Source organism: Labrus bergylta, chromosome 23, assembly GCF_963930695.1.
Source record: "Labrus bergylta chromosome 23, fLabBer1.1, whole genome shotgun sequence".
NCBI classification, from domain to species: domain Eukaryota; kingdom Metazoa; phylum Chordata; class Actinopteri; order Labriformes; family Labridae; genus Labrus; species Labrus bergylta.
In genome coordinates, this window is record NC_089217.1 from 18,290,752 (window position 1) to 18,311,291 (window position 20,540).

Here is a 20,540-nt window from a genome sequence, read left to right on the forward strand (position 1 = left end):
AGATTTTCCCTTCATGACATCACAAAGGGCAGTAACCCCTCCCCCAGGTGGGTGACACTCGCACAGCTAGGTGTTTGTTCTGCCCTCTGAGTCTGACTTTTCAACGTAAACAATAGGACATGGAGCGAGAAAGACCGAGACACCAAAGCCCTTCCAGAGAGAGGGCGTGGTCAGACACAGCTCATTTACATATTTAAAGGTACAGAAACAGCCTGTTCTGAGCAGGGCTGAAATAGAGGGGTTTATAGACATGATCAAATACAGGATCAGAGTGGATTTAGAACAAGAAACTTCACACACACGTTTTGGGGAGCTCTGAGACTTATTTAAACTGGTTGGAGAGGAGGAGATTATGTGACCTTTAATTGGTGTCTCGCCTTAATATATTAGTGTTTATCTGATCCGACACAATGGCTGAACTTGTCCTTAACCTACAGGAGGTAAATAATATAGTTGAGCCAAACTGATATGTTTTTTTAAGGATGATTAATACAGATACAATATATCATAATACATGTTTTATCCCATTGAAGGAAATGTGTAATTTGAAAAAAAAGGAGAAAAATACATTTATTACATACTTTGTATTCTATTTTGTGAATTTTTGAGAAAGAAAAACTTCCTCTATGAGAATTGTTCCCAGATTCGGTAACAATTAAACAATTTAAAGGAAGAGGAGGCTATGGTTTTACACATTTATCATGTTTTTGCGTTGTCAGCATTGATGCTTGTTGCTAAACATACACACTAAGATCAGTATTTCTTTGATAGGCCCATATTGGTAGAAGACATTGGTGGGACAACATATTATATATGGGGTTCAATAAAGAATATGACAGTTTTTATATCCTTGGATTGGACAGTATTTTCTGTTTTTTTAATGTATGAATAACATAGTTTAATGCAATTTTTGAGGCTTGAAAGTAGAGACATGTAGAGATAGGGAAGTTCATGTCCCGTGGTTTTAGTGTATTTGGACATTTGTGGGGATGTGAATTAAATGGAGTGTTTTTAATCATAATTTTTCTCCGTTCATTCAGCTCTGTTATTGTGTCCGTAGTACAAAGCTTTTGGTGCAATGCTTTGTGTGGGCTAGACTGTATTTACTTTGTGAGGCAGAGCATTAATGTTGAAAGACTTTCATCCTAGCAGTATACATCTAGTCCTCTTTCTGTCTCTTTACTCTCTCTCTCTCTCTCTCTCTCTCTCTCTCTCTCTCTCTCTCTCTCGTCTATGAGGTTTGATGCAGCAGAGTGAGATCACTGCAGCTCTTTTTCTGAGACAAATACCTTAGTCAGCCTGCAGTGGGACGTGAGACTTGTACAACTTAAGCATACGCACAAACACACACAAGCTTTCATCCTGACATGCATTCACAACAACCAAGATTTTTGACAAATTGTTCTGACAAATCTCTGGAAAAGATTTAATGGAAATGTGTACAGTGAGGAATAAAAAGCAAGACAACTTGAAAAAAAATAGATCAAACTAAGACGGACTGGAACTGGAACTTACTGTTTTGCTTAGGTAGAGTCTGATATCCCAAAGGATCTTCACAAAGCAATCTTTCACCGACTTGTTTATGTTAAATTCTCATTGATCTTCAATCCTTAGCTGTGTTCTATCTTTTAATTTTCACATGTTTTAGAAGTTCCATCCAGAGCCAAGAAGATGTGAAATAGCTGTGTAGGGTTTTGTCTTTCTACCACAGTTTGTATAAAGGCTAGGAGATAGATGTGATACATAATAAAGGTTATTCTCAATGATGTATTTTGCACTTTTATTTAACAGTGCAAAAGTTGGTCTGCAGAACTTTGACTACATTTGGCCTGTTCAAAAAGACAGCCCATTAAAGACTGCTTACTGTGTTGGGAACATGCCACAAACTTTAAACGCTATATGAATTATTGAATCTTTGGCTTATTTAAGTTACAAGCAGTTTGGTATCCATTAACAGCTGTGGGCAAAGGGAGACGTCGTCCGAAGAATACAGCAGATGGTGAACAGCAGCGTCTCAGAAGTCTGTGAGACTGGACTTTGACCCCATCCAGACTTTGTGGCATCTGTCAGCAGTGTCACAATAATCTCTGTGACAGGTAAACAAAAACCAAAAAAAAACATCTTTGCCAGCTGATCTTTGCTCAAGAAACTCTTTCCTCAAAGCCTTTCCTTTTAAAGCACTTTAAATCTTCATGGCAGTTTGATAGTTTTCTTAATCCCTGTTTTGATCATTGATGGCAAATAATCAACCAATCCAATGAGAAAAGAGTCACTTGGTTTGTTTTTATACACGTACTTAGTGAATTACGCATTTCATAAACAGTATACCAAAAACACCTGGATGTCCTCCTACATCTGGTCACATTTTGCACCATGAAAGCTTGCATGCTTTTTGGCTTTTCTGACCCACAGTCATGTGTCTCAAGGAAGATGCGTCCCAGCCACCCAGGCTACCAACGTCTGTGCACTGTCTCAATCGTGCAACTATGTAAAACATTGCCAACATATTTGTGCAACACAGACAGTACTCTCTCTGTTTCTCTTGTGGTAGCCTTTGGTTAGAAAACTGACTGAAGATCTGTTTTATTTCTCACTGTTTAGTACTTCTCAATACTGTCAATCATCATTGAAATAATGCAGATTGTATTGTTTTTAATCACTTGGTTTGTGAATAGTATGGAAGTATTGAAAATGTTGACATCAATGCTTATTACATACAAAGCACCTCCTTAGTAAAGGCAGCTGCAGTAGACAATGTCAAAGAAAATCACATTGTCAATATTGGTTTAAAATATAACTTCACCGTTCTATATGAAATTCAAATCGACCCTCTTTACCTTAAGTCTTCCAGTGATTGGTTATAAGTGATTGCTTTCCTTCTCCACCATTGGCCTCGGCAGGAGAAACTCTAATCAAAGATGTTCTTAAGCGTTTTAGTAAGAACCATTTCTTAAGTCCAGGGACTGTCCTTATCACTCTGCATGATTCAGAAGTGCACCCTTTGGCTCATATGGGCTTAAAAAGATGTAAATTCCACATGAGAGATACCTCATAGTGGATTATTTTGAATCTAATGAAGGAAAGGTTTAGTCAGATTCCATCCAATAAGATAAAAGAGGCACCTGAAATGACTAACGGCACAGGATTTGAAAAATAGAATCCTATGCCATCTCTGGACTTGCTGTGCTACAGAAGACACTGATGAATAAATGTGTACTGGCACCCAAATCTTACATTCATTGTAAGCAAGACTTCATTAAAAGTTATTCCATCCATCCATTTTCTTGCACTTATCAAAGGTTTGGTAGCAGTGGAAACAAGCGCATTAAGTCAACCCAGACTTTCCTCTCTCCAGCTCCTCTTGGGGGATTCTGTTCCTAGGCTATAGGGGATATTTAATCACAAAATTTAAGCCAATTTTGGGTCTACCGCGGGCTCTCCTCCCAGTTGGGCGTGTCAAGAAAACCTCCAAATCGTCCAGGAAGCCTCTTAATCAGACGCCCAAACCACCTCAACTGGCTCCTCACCCTATCTCTAAGGCTGAGCCCAGACACCCTCTGGTGGAAACTCATTTGGGCCGCTTGTATCCTTGATCTCATTCTTTTGGTCATTACCCATAGCTCATGACCTAAGGTGAGGGTTGGAAAGAAGATAGCCCAGTAAATCGAAAGCTTTGCCTTCAAGCTCAGCTCCCTCTTTTAAAAGTTCATTTTTCGTTATATTGCAAAACCATGTTTATCAAGGCCTGACGTCCATCTCCTCTAACTATAAAGAAATCAGTCTGTTGTGCAATCGTAACACAAGTTCATCTCTGAGCAAAAAGTTTTAAAGGAGTGGAGAAGTGGTCTCAAATTGAGATTGGAGACTTAATCACAGTGGATTACGTTAATTAAGCCCCTGCTTGATTGCAAATTAAAAGGCTCTAACATTTGTGAGTTAATTAACTCGATTGTAATGATTTTACTTTAAAGATTTATTTTGATCTCTAACTTTAATAAGAGAACAATAAGAGGATTTACTTATTTATACTGTGTCTACATTTCATTTTAATGAGCTGAATCAACTGAATGATTAATTGTATCTTGTTGTGATCATTCAGATCTGTCCCTATATGTTGATATCGAGGGAAGGGGACAAATGGTTACATAAACACTTGATGCTTGCTGTGGGTGAATTGCCCTTGAGTTGTTTTTCCAGCTGAAGTTGGCATGGTGATCAAGTGGGCACAGATGGTCTGGCGGGACGTGTAATGTACCACTGAAACTAGAGCCGCATTAAACAAGGGGATTACTATGAAGGCAAGACAGACAACAGCATGGCCTCGTTCACTGATGTTTACCTTTGTTTTTGCTTAAATGGAGCTTTAGTTAATTCAAACTAATATGTATCATTCATGTGAAGTGTATATTGTAGACGACAGTTTGATCTCTTAAGAAATCACTGACTGAAAGGTTGTGCAAAGACTGGTGGTTCTTGAAAGATCTCTACTGTACTTCAGGGACTTTCTCTGTTTATTTCACACCATGCTTCTGTTAGAGATTTGTAAGACCAAAACAGGCAATGGAGAAAACAGAAGCAGACTTTGGACTCATTTTGCCTTGGTGTGCGCCGTGGTTTGGGTTAAATGCTTTGATTGAGGTTGTAGCATAAACTGGGTTAGTAATAAAAGCTAGCAGAACAATAACAGAACTTAAAATTATCCAGAAACACTTTCTGAAGGTCTTGGTCTCGTCTCGGAATTGAAAGCATTTTCATCGGTCTCGTCTCGGTCTCAGACTGGGAGGACTCCAGGTTTTAAATCAAGACGACCACTGAAAGGCTATTTTTCCACGTCATCACTGCAATAAGGAGGAAATGTCTCTTTCTTAAACAATGAAAAACTTAAATTAGTCTAAGTGAGTGACATGCCCGCTGCACTTCAGATGATTTTTCAGTGATATTTATGGTCTTGGTCTTGACACGGTCTCAATCCCTAAATGTCTTGGTCTTGTCTTGGAGCTCTCTGGTCACCGTTATGTCGTGGTTTCGGTTAGTGTGGTCTGACACTGACTTATATATGGTTGATAAAGTTCAGGTGTGCAAAAGCCAAGACTCATCTGTGAGATGAAGTTAAACATATTTTACTTAAATTGAATATACTGTGTTTGATGACAACCTCGTACCAAACTATCAAGATGACTGTTGTGTTCTTCACTCTCAAAACTAGTCAACTATTTTGGCATCCAAAAACTGTCTGCAACGGTAAACACTGTTGAACACTTTTTGTTGATGTTGGTTGTAATCGACCCTAATGAAACTCTCTCTCTCTAGGTAGCCTTTAATGCTGTGGTTCTCAACCGGCGGGTCGGGATCCAATTGTGGGTCGTAGAGTCCATTTCAGTGGGTCATGTGTGATGGGGGTCAAAAAGTCTATGAAGCACTGTTTAAACATGTTTGTTTTGCTCAGTCTAAGAAATTAAGGTAATTTCAAATGAAGGAGTTGGTTGGCATGACAAGAAAAAGGATCTTTCAGCTGCACTGCTTGGTTTAATACTTTCTTGGCACCGATTGGGTTCAATCATAGCTGAAGTGTTCTCAAACAAGAAAGCAAATATGCAAATTATTCTTGCTCAAGTAGCCACTTCTCCATCTGGATTGTTGACCTCTTGCACCTTTTGTTCATTTCAAAGAGGTATTGTTTGGAAGGTAAGACGTCTCTTTTGTGGTTTTTCCAATCATGAGACTTTTCTGTTTATGTGCTGTTAAAAGATAATGTCCCCCTGAAACACACAGATACTATTACACCTCTCGATTCTGGGAACATTTTAGTTTGGTGTGTGTGTGATATCAAAATCATTATTGCTATGTATGCGTACACTCAATACTCAGTCTGGAGGGGTGTTTTGTTGAAAGGCATTACAGTGAATTGAAAAGGGGCAGGGTAGAAAATGCAGGATAATAAACAGCAGATATGACAAAAACATTTCTGCACCGAATGAACTCCAATAATACCCTGAACATCACATAGTCGTGATGAAAACTATCCAAGCGCGGAGCTTGGAACCGATGCTATTGTTGAAGAATTCAATTCTGCAAGCACGCATTAAGAATGCATAAAATGAACTGCAGACACAGACGTGTTTTATTAAGGAAAATGTCTCATCAAGTTGAAGGCAATCTTATCAAATGATGAATATCTCATCTGTAATGAAACTCTGCAGTGCTTCTTTCATTCCCTTGGCTGATGCCCTTTGCATCGGAGACGGAAACTATAAAATATTTACAAGCCCTCTGTCACCTTTAGACCACCACTGTCACCAGCTGTCGGGGTCTCGGTGGGGAGTCTGTTGCTAAGTTTTGACTTGATTGGTTAGAAACCAGATCCTTAATCAAAATCAGAATTGTTAAAGTGGAGAACAGCAAGTCAGCACACACATATCCAATAATATTTTATTTCTTCCCTTCAGCAGCTGTTATGCGGCGGTTTCCATTGAGTGTCTTAATGAGGTTTCTTTGTTCCTGTTCACTTTCCACGCTCATGTTGTTCCAGCCAAACTGTGGATGTAAAAAGGGAACCTCTGATCACGAACCAATTTATCCAACTTTAGAGCTCAGTTCAGATTAGGAACTTGTTTGCACCAACTTGTTGCCATCCAGATTGTGTGGCGCTTGATTCCTTTACTTGGAAAACCAGCTTGCTCCCGTGACTGAGATTATGTAACGAGATTCCATTCTGCCTCTCAGACATTCAGATTTGTAAACCCCGATAGTGTTTTCCAACATGTTTGATATCCAGTGGTCTGTTAATCCCAGCAATGAAAGCTGGAGGGATCACGAAAACAGGAATGTGGACAGTAGGAATCAAACAGGATGATGTTGTTTTGAAAGAAAAAGGACTGCAGCAAATAATTGTCAGTATGAGTTATCATGTTGATTATTTATAAGATTAAAGAGTTATGACAATACTTATTCAAAGCTCCTGAGGTCCCATTTGGATTGAACACATTGAACCATATTTAAACAAAGTTCCTGTGGTTGGCAGAGTTAGATTGCTGTTTTATAACTCATTTAAAATAATCTAAAATAAGTATTATTCAAGCTGGAATGTTTATACTTTTTGCAACAGAAAGCTAAAGCTCATCTTTTTGTTGTTGTCACGTTGTACACTCATTAATGACTACATTTCTGTTGTCATGACACCAGAATTCAAAACTTTGATGCAACACTAGTCAAATTACAAATGTTGAAGTTTAATACCACGGCAACAAAAAAATAGAAGTCCAAGCCCCCAAAGGTGGGCAATTTCTTGTTTTTAATTACCAAAAATCAAAGTGAAGTCGTGCTTAATTACATCTGAAACGTTTTGTACAGAAACTTCTTTTGGTATGAGACAGGAACAGCTTGCAGGTTTATAGCAGTTTACACACCATAATGGAAGTGAGAAATGTCAGTATTTGAGTTTTTGTCGACCTGGGAATTTGAACCCACCTTTCTCTTGCTGCAACTTTGTGTTGAAATCTGACTAAAGATCTTTTTTCTTTTAAGCTTCATTACCTTTCAATACTATCATCATTAAATTCATTCCTTTAGTCTTTGAGTCTATGGTGAAACATGATTAAAGCATCCGACAGAGCAAAGCGATGATGGTGCTGCTCATTGCACTGGGTCCGTCTGAGTTCACAGAAACTTTTTCCTGGGATAGTTTAGTAACATGGGCAACAACAATGGACAGAGCTTTTTTTAATTCTCTTGTGATTTATGTGTTTCAGGTTTTGAGAGAGGAAAGGAGGACCTGCTGTCTCTGCCTTTGAAAGAAGACACACATTCCATATCTAAGAGCAAGGTAAGAAAAAACCCCTCTGCTGAGTCGTTGTTCTGTGTTTGTTGGATGAGGAAACGACGGGCGTCTTTTTAATGTTGGTGTCATAATGAGACAAGAGAATTTGGGAATTACTGCTCGTCTTCTATCTTTTCCCCGGTCTCGCCTCGGGCTTACGATAGCCTACATGAAGATGACTCACACACCAACACACTCTACACATCAAACATTTATCGACTGAAAAATTCAAAAAGTCAGCCGCTTCTCTCAAATGAGCTCTGTGTGGAGGAAGCCCGTCTAGTTCATCAGTCGAGGTCCTCGTCGAATGCATTTGTCAGAGCAGACGTGGGTGTCTGAGGCTCCCTCAGAGTCGCAGCAGACTCGCTCTCTGCCGCTTAATTTTCTGAAAGGACTCTCTGAAGTCTGAAGACACATGACAGGATAATCATTTCAGATCTTCAAAAGCTGTCTGTCAGCCAGGCTTCTTGACACCAAACAGGATTTTAATGAATCCTAATCTGCAGACTTCAGATTTTTTTGAGATTCTGCTCTCAAGAATCTCTCAAACAACATTTACAGACAGAATTGAGACATGTATCTATTTTCAGAGGAATAAATGCCTCATTAGGCAAAGGAAACAATTTTCCTATAATGGTTTTCTTTTTCCTTGGACCCTTTAAGATGTTACAAAGCAACCTCTACTCTTTCTGGTTTCTTTTGGCAAAGAATTTTAGATGTTTTTTGTTCACATCCCAAACATGAATCTTTTTTTCTTTTTTAAATATATATGTACGCGTCCTGTGAGTAAGGCACTGAGGACCTGATCGGACACGCCTCAGATCAGAATGCCCAGCTGCCCTTCAACAGGACATGTTCACATCCCAACATGAATCTGATTAAACTCCCTGACTAACCAACGACTCCTGTAACTGTGGCTGTCACAGGAATCTTTTAATTCTATCCAATCATTTGATTTGACCAAATTATGGTTGGACATTTTCCTTAAACTCCAGCTTCACACTCAATTGGTTTGAGTTAGAGCATCGTTAGCACAAAAAAACACAATGACAAGATCTGAATTAATAAAAGACAATAAATAACAAGTCACTTTCTCACTCAGCATGTTTACATTTAACTTTGAGATTGAGGCCTTGGAATAATGATGATGCTTTCACACCATCCTGAGCCAGGCTCACACCACCTATCAGATACACTCATTAATTGGCTCGGATTTAGTTGTGAAAAAATGTTTTTTACACATACAGGTTTTATGTAAAACATGAAGAACAGCAGATCAATTTGAACCTCTGTTATTAATTAGAAAGTGCTTTAGAAATTGATGCCAACCTAAATGTCTTTACTTCGTCAACCAAAATAAATCAATTATAAAAATTCTGCTGCCGCCGTAAGATCTACAAGCGACGTCAGAACACAATAATCGATCAACTTCTGTCACTGCATCGATGCAGAATCGTTAACATCTGCATTGCAGCGCATCACTGAAATGATTACAATGCCCCTAATGCCCAAACCAATTTCCCATATAAACACAATCGACACATTAATACATACACACTGATACATATTCACACCTAAATTTAAATTTATGACCATTCCTCCTCCTAAATGTTTCAACTACATATTTCACAAACACTGAAAAAAACAACAAACAGAAATTAAGCGATCCAGAGGACTCAACCATAGAGCTTTACACTTTAAAGTACTTTATAAAACTTTATTTTTTTGTGCTTGTGTTGTGAAATCACATGAGTTTTACGACTAGAAATCAGCCCTTAGTTTGACAAATAATTTCTGGGAAATTGAGCCTCGGCCCTTGTGTACTTTCTGATGTTTGTCTGACCCCGCCTGCAGGAGTTTAAGGCCTTAAGTGCTCCTGCTTTAGGATCCCCACACATCACCGTCTGTCTCTCCACTATAAATCGCTCCAATTGGCTTGTGAGCCGAGCTGGCAGAGACACACACCTGAGCTGACATTTATAGGCTTCATATCGGCTAACTGAGCTAAGTTTGGTTTACTAGGGAACCACAGAGCCTCGCTCGTGGATGTTTTTCCAATGACGTCGTTTCTGAGATTGTTATCAAACATTATAATGTTTAAGCCCTTATTTCATTAGACTCTGTTGTTTTGGCTTTTGGGGAAATACATTTACTATTAAGAGGGGTATTAAGATCATGAATTTAAGAAGACCGGGCACTAATCTTCAACTGATAACTTTGTTTACAAGCTCTAGATTTCTTTCCAGCAGCTTCACATGGCACATACATCATGACTGATGTGTACTTGGTATACTTCAGCATAACTTTCTTGTCTTTTAATCCATTGTTTTTCCCTCCTGTTTGTCCACAGTCTGAAACAAAGTTGTATAATGGCTCTGACAAGGATGTGTCCGCATCCGGAGGAAAGCTCACCAAAAAGGAGTCCCTCAAGGTAAAAGAGCTTAAATCAGCTTAAGACTTGCTTATCCGGGACTTATTCTCAAGATAGGCATGAATCTTGCCCTAATATGGAGAGTGTTACATATGACATCCGTACGGACACTTGTTGTTGTACAATTTGTTGACCTTTATGACCCTCTTTTTTGTATTTTTAAAGGTTTATTTTTGGGCTTTTTGTGCCTTTAATGGACAGATAGGACAGTGGATAGAGCCGGAAATCAGGGAGAGAGAGAGAGTGGGTAATGACATGTGGGAAAGTAGCCACAGGCTGGATTCGACTCTTGATGTGTCAGTATAGCCCTGTTCCCACCAAGCTGTCCGGTTCATTCCAGTACGTTACCCATTTATTGGCGTTTCAACCGTCAAAAGTTGGAAATGATACCAAAATAAGGGATCCGTACTGTCCTACATTTTTGGTGCCCTTCTGTTGAGGTGCCAAGGGTACTGATCCGTCCCTAAAGGGTCCCAGTTCTTCTTGAAGGTTTAACTTAATTATTAGCGGGCTACACTGTGTTGGGCTGCTGTGATGTCACACTATTACACAACTGACGCCGCTATCTCCATCTGGCATACACTCCGCTTACCAAATAAGGGTACGATTGGCTGTGAAAACGTAACCAAGTTCAGGGTTTACCGTATCAAACTGTATCAAACTGTACTGAACCAAACCTGACTGCTTGAAGGAAAAGGGGCTAAAGGGAGCCTTTTGGGTTGGATCGGTACCCTTGGCACCAAAACAGAAGGGTACCAAAAAAGTAGGACGGTACAGATCCCATATTTTGGTATCATTACCAACTTTTGACAATCAAAACGCCAATAAATGGATACTGTACTGGACCGCTTGGTGGAAACAGGGCTCATGACAGTATATAGTCCCATCATGTTGTGCAGTAGTGTCACAACAAAGCAGGGAAGTCAGATGTCACATGTTACATTCAAACAGCTAACATGCTAACACCTTCAGCTGGAAGCATGCTCCACAGTGACAAGCTATCAGGTTTTATTTTAACAGCTGCCCAGAGAAGTGTGATTCCTGTATTATGATATACGACTAAATGTGATGCAGTGAGGAACCGAGTGTGGATTATCATTAATCACAGCTGTGTGAATTTTGCATCCGTGCTTCCTTCAGGTGCAGAAGAAAAACTACAGAGAAGAGAAGAAGAGGGCGACCAAGGAGCTGCTCAGCACCATCACTGATCCCTCCGTCATCGTCATGGCCGACTGGCTAAAGGTGGGAAAGTTTAACAACCCACAGTCAAGATTTCCTTCTGGTGTTGTGTATTTCCAATGATTATAAAATAAAATGACACTGTTGTGATTATGTGTGGAAACATGGCTTTGTTGTTCGTAACATCCATCCATTAAACCATGCTTTTTGTTTCTAAAAGAAAGAAACAAACCTAATACCCAGGGAACAAAAGCACTTTAAAGGTAGTTGGTTAAGTAATGCCCAGCCTCTCTGACACGTATCTGTATTTGATTCAGATCCGTGGCACTCTGAAGAGCTGGACCAAGCTGTGGTGTGTGCTGAAGCCGGGCGTCCTTCTCATCTATAAAACCCACAAAAACGGACAGTGGGTGGGAACGGTACTGCTGAACGCCTGCGAGCTCATTGAGAGGCCCTCCAAGAAGGACGGCTTCTGCTTCAAGCTGTTTCACCCGCTGGAGCAGTCCATCTGGGCCGTCAAGGTCAGAAAACAACTCATTATACAGACGGTGCAGCAAAATGTGAGGATGAGGAAGCTGAGAAAAAACGAGGATAGGAGAAATGATCAAAAATACAAATATCACAAGTGCTTCATCCAGAAAAGTAGTGACAACACTTCAGAAAAAACTGCCATCTCTTAAAAGTCTTCAAAAAAATATTCATTATATAATATAAACAGGTAATGCAGTCAGTCTGACTCCGACTTGTTGGAGACAAAGACGTCGTTAAAACCTTCCACTTCCCTGTGAATTGAAGTTGCAGAGGCAGTCATTAAACCAGGAAAATATGTCCACATGACTAATTGAAGGGCTTGTCAAATAGAATAGCTAATGAAAAAATGAAAGATTCAGGGAAATTTGTTCTGCTGATTTAAAAAGTCCTGCATCATGTTATCTTTTCAGATTTAATGGTTACTTTAAAGAGAATTTTCACTGATGGGAAAAGTAACTCTAAAACTAGTTCAAACTGTGCAGCCTCTTCCTGCTACAAATGTTTTTGTGCCTTATTTCCAAAGCACTTTATTGGGACTTGAAGTTGCCCCCATTATCAGCGATTCTAGAGTCTGTTGGGGCCCTATGCAAAAATAAACCAACGACCATTCATCATGGTTATGTAATAAATAATCTGACACCCACAAAAGAAAATGTAAAGCAGAAGTTAGCAGAGCTTTACAACTCTTTTTTAAAACTTTGAACATTTTGAGCCACTGCTGTGGATGGAAGTTTGTCAGCCCTCAGGGGCCCCCCTACTGGCCAGGGGCCCTTAGCTGTCGCCTGCCTCGCCTGTTGACAAGAAGCGCCTCTCTCTATTATCCAATCCTAACTTTACATTTTGTCATTATTTGTAGTTTTCCTCCAAATATGGTTAGACAGGAAGATTTCTTGTGTTCAGCTTGACCTTCCTTTCTATGTTTGGGGATAATTATGAGGAAAAAATATATTAATATATATATTAATGTTATAATATATAAATATTATCTTTCCCCTTTTTGAGACAGGAAAATAATATTGTATCGCTGTTTTGCTTCCACAAGTCTGGTCATCCTCCTCTGAGCTCGCTCGGAAGAAGGTCAGAGAGAAAAACAGCCCTTAGTCTCGCAAGGATCTAATTCAATACGAGGACCACGGGGGACTTTAATGTCATTAAAACACCCCCCTTAATTATAATGAAACTGGCCTTTAAAGGAGTAGTTTCACTTGTTGAGAAATATGCTCTGGCGCCCTCCCTGTGTCGCAGCACCACTTTAACATCTCTCTTTAATTTAATGCATGTCTACAGATCCTGTTTGTGCATGTGTATATTTTGGGCCTATGTGTGTGAGAAGCACATCTCTCTAGAGTGTAGACCAGAATTTACCTCAGTGATTAATAAATTATGTAAAATGAATACAATACAAAAACGATCGTACCTTGGCAGTTATCTTAGCATGTTTCAGGTTATCACTGGTAACGGCAGTAAAGAGATTGTATGTGTCTACCCAAAGGACTAAAATCCACCTGAAGACACCTCTGACCCTCATTAACTGACCTGTAAAACCTTGTTTTACATTGAGAACATCGAGTAAACAAAAGAGAAGACAGTTGACAGTTTTACTGGAGTTATGTAAATAAATCAATCAAACAACAGTATTAATCCCATTTAGGGTAATTGGATTGGAGCAGTTAATACATAAGTGCCAGATTGTCTCTTGGCATAGTCCCATCCTTAAGAAAAAGTGTGTTATCTTTGGATTTGTTATGTTTAGACAGCCAGGTCAGCTGTTGTGTCCTTTTTCCACTTACACAACATGTTAACTAACTTAACATGTGTTGTTAAAAAATGTTTTAGTCCTTCGAACCATCTTTTCAGGAAATATTGACAGAGTTTCAAAGCCTTAAAAGTAGAATACTGCCAAAGGCTTGTTACAGAGACGGATGAATTCACATTCAAACAAGTCTCCAGTGATTAACAAAACAAAACAAACACAAACAGATAATCAGGGGAAGTGGGTCTTTTTGTTCTCCCCTGCAGTCAAAACAAACAGGCAAACATATTTGGATGTTAACTGCATAATTAAGAGCTCATCTTTGTTTAATTTAGGCCATTTTCATATTTGGCAGCACACGTTTTCCGTTTGTTATTTTATGTTTTCTGTCCTGTTCAGTCGTCCACTTCATCTGCGATTTAGTATTCATCCCTGACCTCGCTTTACCAATGTTTTTTTGTTTTTGTTTGGTTTGGGCTTGAATAAAAATGAGCAGTCTGTTTTTTTAGATGACAGTGTTCCTGCTCTCCCCATTGTACTCTTCATTGTTGGAATAAACACTTCATCCAGTCCACCTCTGTCCCCTCTCATCGCTCATTTGCATAACTCCATGCTCGCAATGCTCCAGATTTCCTCGATTTGCTCACATCAATGATTAAAAATCTTCAAAAGTTCAGCTGAAACTAAACAGGGAAATCATTATTTCTGATGGAAATATCGAGGGTTAATAACAACACCTCTCTGGAACAATACATTTGATTTGTAACATTTATTTTTCCACATTATTTACTGTCGTCATCAGGGTCCCAAAGGAGAGGCAGTCGGCTCCATCACTCAGCCGTTACCCAGCAGCCACCTCATCTTCAGGGCTGCCTCCGAGTCTGATGGTAAGAGACAGCCTGTCAATCAAACGTCAGCTATTTATCTGAGGCTTGACATTAGTCATTTAAATTGACTGATTACAATAAATCCATGAAGAAGAATGTCATGTGTGTCATCTTTTCAAGCCAAGTCTATCGGTTTAAAAATACAAAGCTATTTTAGTACTTTGAGTTTGACAACCCGTTAGTTTAAACTGTTCATTATCTGAATAAAGTAAAGTCTGAACATCACGACCTGTATTAAATCTGGGCTATTAGATGCTGATTTTGGTGGGAAGTATAATATATATTCTCAGAGGCACGACACTAATACACCTGAGAAAAGTCCATCAATTTTAAACCTAATTCTGTTTTATCCCATTACAACCAGTGTACCCCTACTGTGGAAGGAAACTTGGAGTTAAACGAAAATAAACAAGACATTATTCATGCCTAACTCGCTAACCCTGTATTACATTTCTTGTAGCATTTAAATTATGTCCGAAATGTCTCGTTCTATTCAAGACTTATAAAAGTGACCCATAGTTAAAAATCCTGTGAATGAATGAATCGTGACCTTTTGAATGGTGTAAGCCACATCTAGTATTGCTGTGTCTCTGTCTGTAGTGCTGAAACACCCCGCCCAGTCTGTACCTTTGGAGGTCTCTGTCCGTGGTGCTGAAACACACACCCAGTCTGTACCACTAATGGTCTCTGTCCGTGGTGCTGAAACACCCCCTCCAGTCTATACCACTAGTGGTCTCTGTCCGTGGTGCTGAAACACCCCCCTCCAGTCTATACCACTAGTGGTCTCTGTCCGTGGTGCTGAAACACCCCCCTCCAGTCTGTACCACTAATGGTCTCTGTCTGTGGTGCTGAAACACCCCCTCCAGTCTATACCACTAGTGGTCTCTGTCTGTAGTGCAGAAACACCCCACCCAGTCTGTACTAGTGGATGTCTCTGTCCGTGGTGCTGAAACATGGTCTAACATTGTCCAGAATCCCTTTCTGCTTTGCACCCTAGCTCAATGTGTTAATTTTACATATATTATTACTCAGTATATGATTAAATTGCCTTGATTTATTTGTAGTTTCTACATTACTGGTATTTATAAAGGGATGTTAGACATACAAGTAACCTATTGTCCAAAATCGTGTCCATAATGAGTACATTTTTAACATTTGAAAGACTTAAGTCTTAGCCCAGCTCTCTTTATAGCTCTCTCTCTCAGTGTCTCTGTCTTTGGTGCTGAAAATCATTATAATTTGACCTTAATTTTTACTTCAGATTAAAGTTTCTGAGTGTTGATTTAATGCACAATTTATGCCCCTTAAAAATATACCTTCAAATAACCAAGACCGGTTTTCTGAAGCAGCAAGCCTGCCTTCATTTTCTATAGAAAATCAAAGCCCTTCTGATTTTCAATTGAATAAAAAAACATGTGTCCTTCTGTTGTGCTATGAATATCAATGTGATAGGCATTCATCAAATATTGCACCTCTGGAACGGTCTCCGGGTCAATTTAGATGGGATTGCTGTTAAAAAGAAGAAAATCAATCTGATAAGAAATCTAAACGTCCTTGATTCACTTTTCTCTGAATAGTAAATTAAGGTATATTAACTAACAGTGAAGGCTGAAGTAGTTTTAGTAGTTTAAGTAGTTTAAACTAAATAAAGCACATCAGATTATTCAGCTGATTCGGCTAAATCTCTGTTTTAGGTCGATGCTGGATGGATGCCTTAGAGCTAGCCCTGAAGTGCTCCAGTCTTCTCAAGAGGACCATGATCCGGGAGGGGAAAGAGGACATGAGCACAGTAGCCACCGGTGGAGAACACTCCATAAATTTCTACAGCCTTCTCAGAGCCCACAACATCCACGGCTTCCAGTGAGCAGGATATGAAAATCAAAGATACAACTTTTTTTCTCTTAAACTTTAAAACCACCGGCCCTTTTCAAACATGTTTATCTTCTTTCCAGGTTCAATGACAGTGACCATTTGAAAGACCCAGACCTGTACTCAGACAAGTCGGACAGGGAGGGGGAGCAGGACCACGAGGAGTCGGATCCAGAGGGCCTCGAGAAGAGTGAAGAGAGCGACAGCGACACGTCAGAGCGCCAAGACGACTCGTACATCGACCTTGATCCTAATGAGCATCTGCGGGAAACACCATACCTGGAGCAGTCCCATGAGGAGCTCGGAGAGGTAAAGGACATAAAGTTTGATTCAGGCCTGCTATGTTCCTGCAGAGATAAAATATTGTAGCATCACACATTACTCTCTAAAGACCTCCAGCAACTATTTTCATCTTTATCTTGGATTTAAACTTAAACTAGCAAAGAGCTTATTTTTTGTTCTGAAGTTTTCTCCCTAATGAGGAGAAAATTAACATGTTCTTCTGCTGGGGCTATTGGGAAAGCATGTACCATGGACTGGCTTTGATCACGATTGTTGGGGCTTGGTTTGTGTGGGTGTCTGAATCATGACAAGTGTGAAAGTACTTGTATGAATTTCCATACTGATGAAATCTCAGTTTAACAGCTCTATGATTAAACAGCTACTGAAGCGTAGGAACAATGTTTATAGAGGTAGGAGCTAATTTAAACTTCCTTTTGAAGAGCGGTCAATGAAAACATGATGTCTGCAGTGTTGTTTTAGGCTATCTCTGGGGAAAATACTTCACTTCTCAACCATTTTGTGCATGTCCTCCTGCAGGCTGGCGAAGCTGCTCAGACAGAGACGGTGTCAGAAGAGAATAAATCTCTGATCTGGACTCTACTGAAGCAGGTGCGACCTGGCATGGATCTGTCCAAGGTGGTGCTGCCCACCTTCATCCTGGAGCCGAGGTCCTTTCTGGACAAACTCTCCGACTACTACTACCACGCAGACTTCCTGTCAGAGTAAGCACTTCCCATTTCATATTGTTAAAAGGAATATGTCTGTTTTATCAGTGAACAGACTTACACAGTATTTTGCTACGAGCTCCTTGAGAGGTCAACACCAATCATATCTTCATGCTTAATGTGGAACATGAGTGAGCAAGCTTTTTTCTTAGACCAGCAAATAAATATTAAATACAACAAATAGCTACCCTGGCTCTATCCAAATTTCACAACAACAACAACACAACAGACTTAATTTATTCCAAAAATCAGGTGAACTTTAGCTTTGTTTGTGTGATAAGTCCACTGGTATGGATTTCTTATTATAGAAATGAATGTCCACATACTAAAGCCTGGCTCCCTTTCCTGACAATCGCGGGGGTGTTCCCGACTCTCGGCTGCCCGGAAAAAAGATTATCTTCCCAGATTTTCTTGGAGAGTGGGTGGTGTAAAGATCCAATCTTAACGTCCCAGATCTGCTCAGAGATCGTCAGGAAAGGATTTATATCAAACATCTTTGGTATTTAGGATTTAAAATCTTGAAAAGTAAGTAAGTAAGGTTCTGATGCACAGGAGGACAGTAATAAGGGGACAGCAATAATGGTAACCGGCTGCAAGATGCATACTGAACTGGTGCGCTGGTCAACTATATATGACAGTTACAAGCTCACCTGTAGCTTTTGCTGAAAAACAGACAATCCATTTTGTCCATCACGCCTCCTCAGACATTTCTTCACCCAAACGCGTTGTTTTTTAAAAATTATTCATGTGAGGTGGCTTATCTATGTAGTATTTTGAAATTAACTTTTAAGAGATGATTGTTTATACTGTGGTCCTTTTTTCCCCTTAGCTATGAAATATTAACTTATAACTTATAAGAACTTATCGTTTTTGCATTTAGCTTCTCAAGTTGAAGTTGAGTGACTGATTGTTAAACTAAATTGAACAGCAGGACCCTTTGTTAAAATGTGTTGTTTCCTCAGAGAACAGCAAAACATCTTTGATCACAGTGAAGTGTTTCCGAGAAAACTCAAGTTGACAAGAAAGGGGAAATGTCTGGGAAGATAATCAAATCCAGTTTGAAAGGTTTTTCCGATGAGCGAGACAGCTGGTGTCAATCTTTCTTTGTTCATTCTCAGGGCTGCAATCGAAGAGAACGCCTACAACCGCATGAAGAAGGTTGTGAAGTGGTACATCTCTGGGTTTTACAAAAAGCCAAAGGTCAGGAGCATAAACATGTCAAATCCAACATATGATAATGATGTGAGTGGTGCGGACATGCTTTCTCTTTACACTGTAATAAATCCTCTGTGTTTAATCCTCAGGGCTTGAAGAAGCCTTACAACCCCATTATTGGAGAGACGTACCGCTGCATGTGGCTCCATCAGAAGACCAACAGCAAAACCTTCTACATCGCAGAGCAGGTAACAACCGCTCCGCTACCATGACAACTAGCTACAAGCAATCTGATTGGACATAAGCTCATTCCTTTGTATCAGACGCCTGTTATAAAACAATGAAATACAGCAGCTGTCTCTGCTTGAAATAAATGTTGCGCAGACTGCAATCGTTTGAAGGATATTGTTAATATGATTGCTGTAATTGTGGCGCCAGCATGGCAGCTAAGGTACTTATGGCTAGTTCTGCAGTTATTTTGTTGCAGTTATAAATCACAATGGACCTTTATTTTTTTTTTATGTAATAGATTCTCTTTCTGTCCGGGGTTAGGGTCTTTGTTTTCCCTTTGTCTGCACTGTTCAGCACTTTGTGTGAAGTACTTTACATCGCTGACTACATCGCTGTGTGTCTTTCCCCAGGTTTCCCATCATCCTCCAGTGTCAGCTTTCTACGTCAGCAACAGGAAGGATGGATTTTGCCTCAGTGGAAGCATCCTCGCAAAGTCCAAATTTTATGGTACACTCACGACTAAGATCCAAATGATATCAGCTTACACCTTACATTATAGTCACACAAAGAATATGTGATTATTTGTATTCTGCTGTTAGTTATTCACTCCTCAACCAATTTACCACCTCTGTCTAATACCTGCTGCTTCTTTTTCCATTTAAAGGAAACTCCCTGTCGGCCATATTGGACGGGGAGGCCCGGCTAACGTTCCTAAACCGAGGAGAGGACTACGTGATGAATATGCCGTACGCTCACTGTAAAGGTCTGAGAGCAACTTTGTCCTCGTCACAACATTATCCAGCTTTAGTGCAGCTTTTATATGAAATGTGAATCTCAAATTTACACAGAGCTCAAAGTCGAGTAGACTGATGCAGAAAGTTTAACGAACACAGTGAAAGTTACATGTCCACCCTCACTCCATGATGGTGCTGGTAAAACACAGGAGAACATTCAGGGCAGGGTTTATTCCCACGAGAAGTACCTCCCACTAAGTGTCTGACCTGAAGACTTACATAGGCCCCGTGGCCACCTAGTGTTTTTTTATCTAAGCGCCAGCGTCTTTTTTCAATTGTTTTCAATGAGGAGGCAGCGTTTGCAGCGGCAGGCGGCGCCCAGAACAAATAGGCGCAGCGCCCAGCGTCTTTTTTCAGAGGGGTCCGCCTTTTATGTGCGCTGTCAACTTTTCAGAAAGGCGCTGTTTCCGTATTTTTGCCTCATACAGGTCGTGTCTTGTAGCCACATCCTCTTTGCTCCGTGTCTGATCGGGAAAATAAAGGTCTCAAATATAAAAAATGAAGCATTAAGCAACAGAGCAGTGATGGTCATATAGTAGTCGTTGTCATAGAGACAGAAGGGACGTACATATAACAAATAAAATCATCATTTAGTTTTTGTTGAATGCACATATCTTTAGATATTTCATACTTTGTACATATTGTAATGTTCCTTATCTATTTTGATCTTTTCTGTATTTCAGTTGTATTTAGTATTAAACATGTAATATTTGATATCTTAATCTTATATTCTGTAAACAAGCAACTGCGAGGCCCAGATTTTCCTCTCTGGAGAATAAACAAAGTATTTATATAACAAAAGCAGATAAATGATGCCAGTCAATCGAGGCCTGTGACTTTGCAACATCTTTGCTAATCAAAAATCTAACAAATAGTATCTTATGAAT

The 20,540-nt window shown here is 39.7% G+C and overlaps 1 protein-coding gene across 9 annotated transcripts in view; it reads left to right on the forward strand.

The window, feature by feature from the left end:
• The window catches only part of osbpl8 (oxysterol binding protein-like 8), a 109,306-nt gene that overhangs the window by 74,853 nt on the left and 13,913 nt on the right, over positions 1-20,540 (forward strand). For all 9 annotated transcript variants that reach the window (XM_020649514.3, XM_020649513.3, XM_020649515.3 and 6 more), the window contains 12 exons: positions 7,749-7,822; positions 10,167-10,247; positions 11,388-11,489; positions 11,744-11,947; positions 14,513-14,597; positions 16,292-16,457; positions 16,550-16,775; positions 17,286-17,470; positions 18,592-18,673; positions 18,778-18,876; positions 19,270-19,366; positions 19,524-19,622. In XM_020649514.3, the coding sequence (XP_020505170.1) occupies positions 7,749-7,822; positions 10,167-10,247; positions 11,388-11,489; positions 11,744-11,947; positions 14,513-14,597; positions 16,292-16,457; positions 16,550-16,775; positions 17,286-17,470; positions 18,592-18,673; positions 18,778-18,876; positions 19,270-19,366; positions 19,524-19,622 (1,500 nt within the window). The remainder of the gene's footprint in view (positions 1-7,748; positions 7,823-10,166; positions 10,248-11,387; positions 11,490-11,743; positions 11,948-14,512; positions 14,598-16,291; positions 16,458-16,549; positions 16,776-17,285; positions 17,471-18,591; positions 18,674-18,777; positions 18,877-19,269; positions 19,367-19,523; positions 19,623-20,540) is intronic.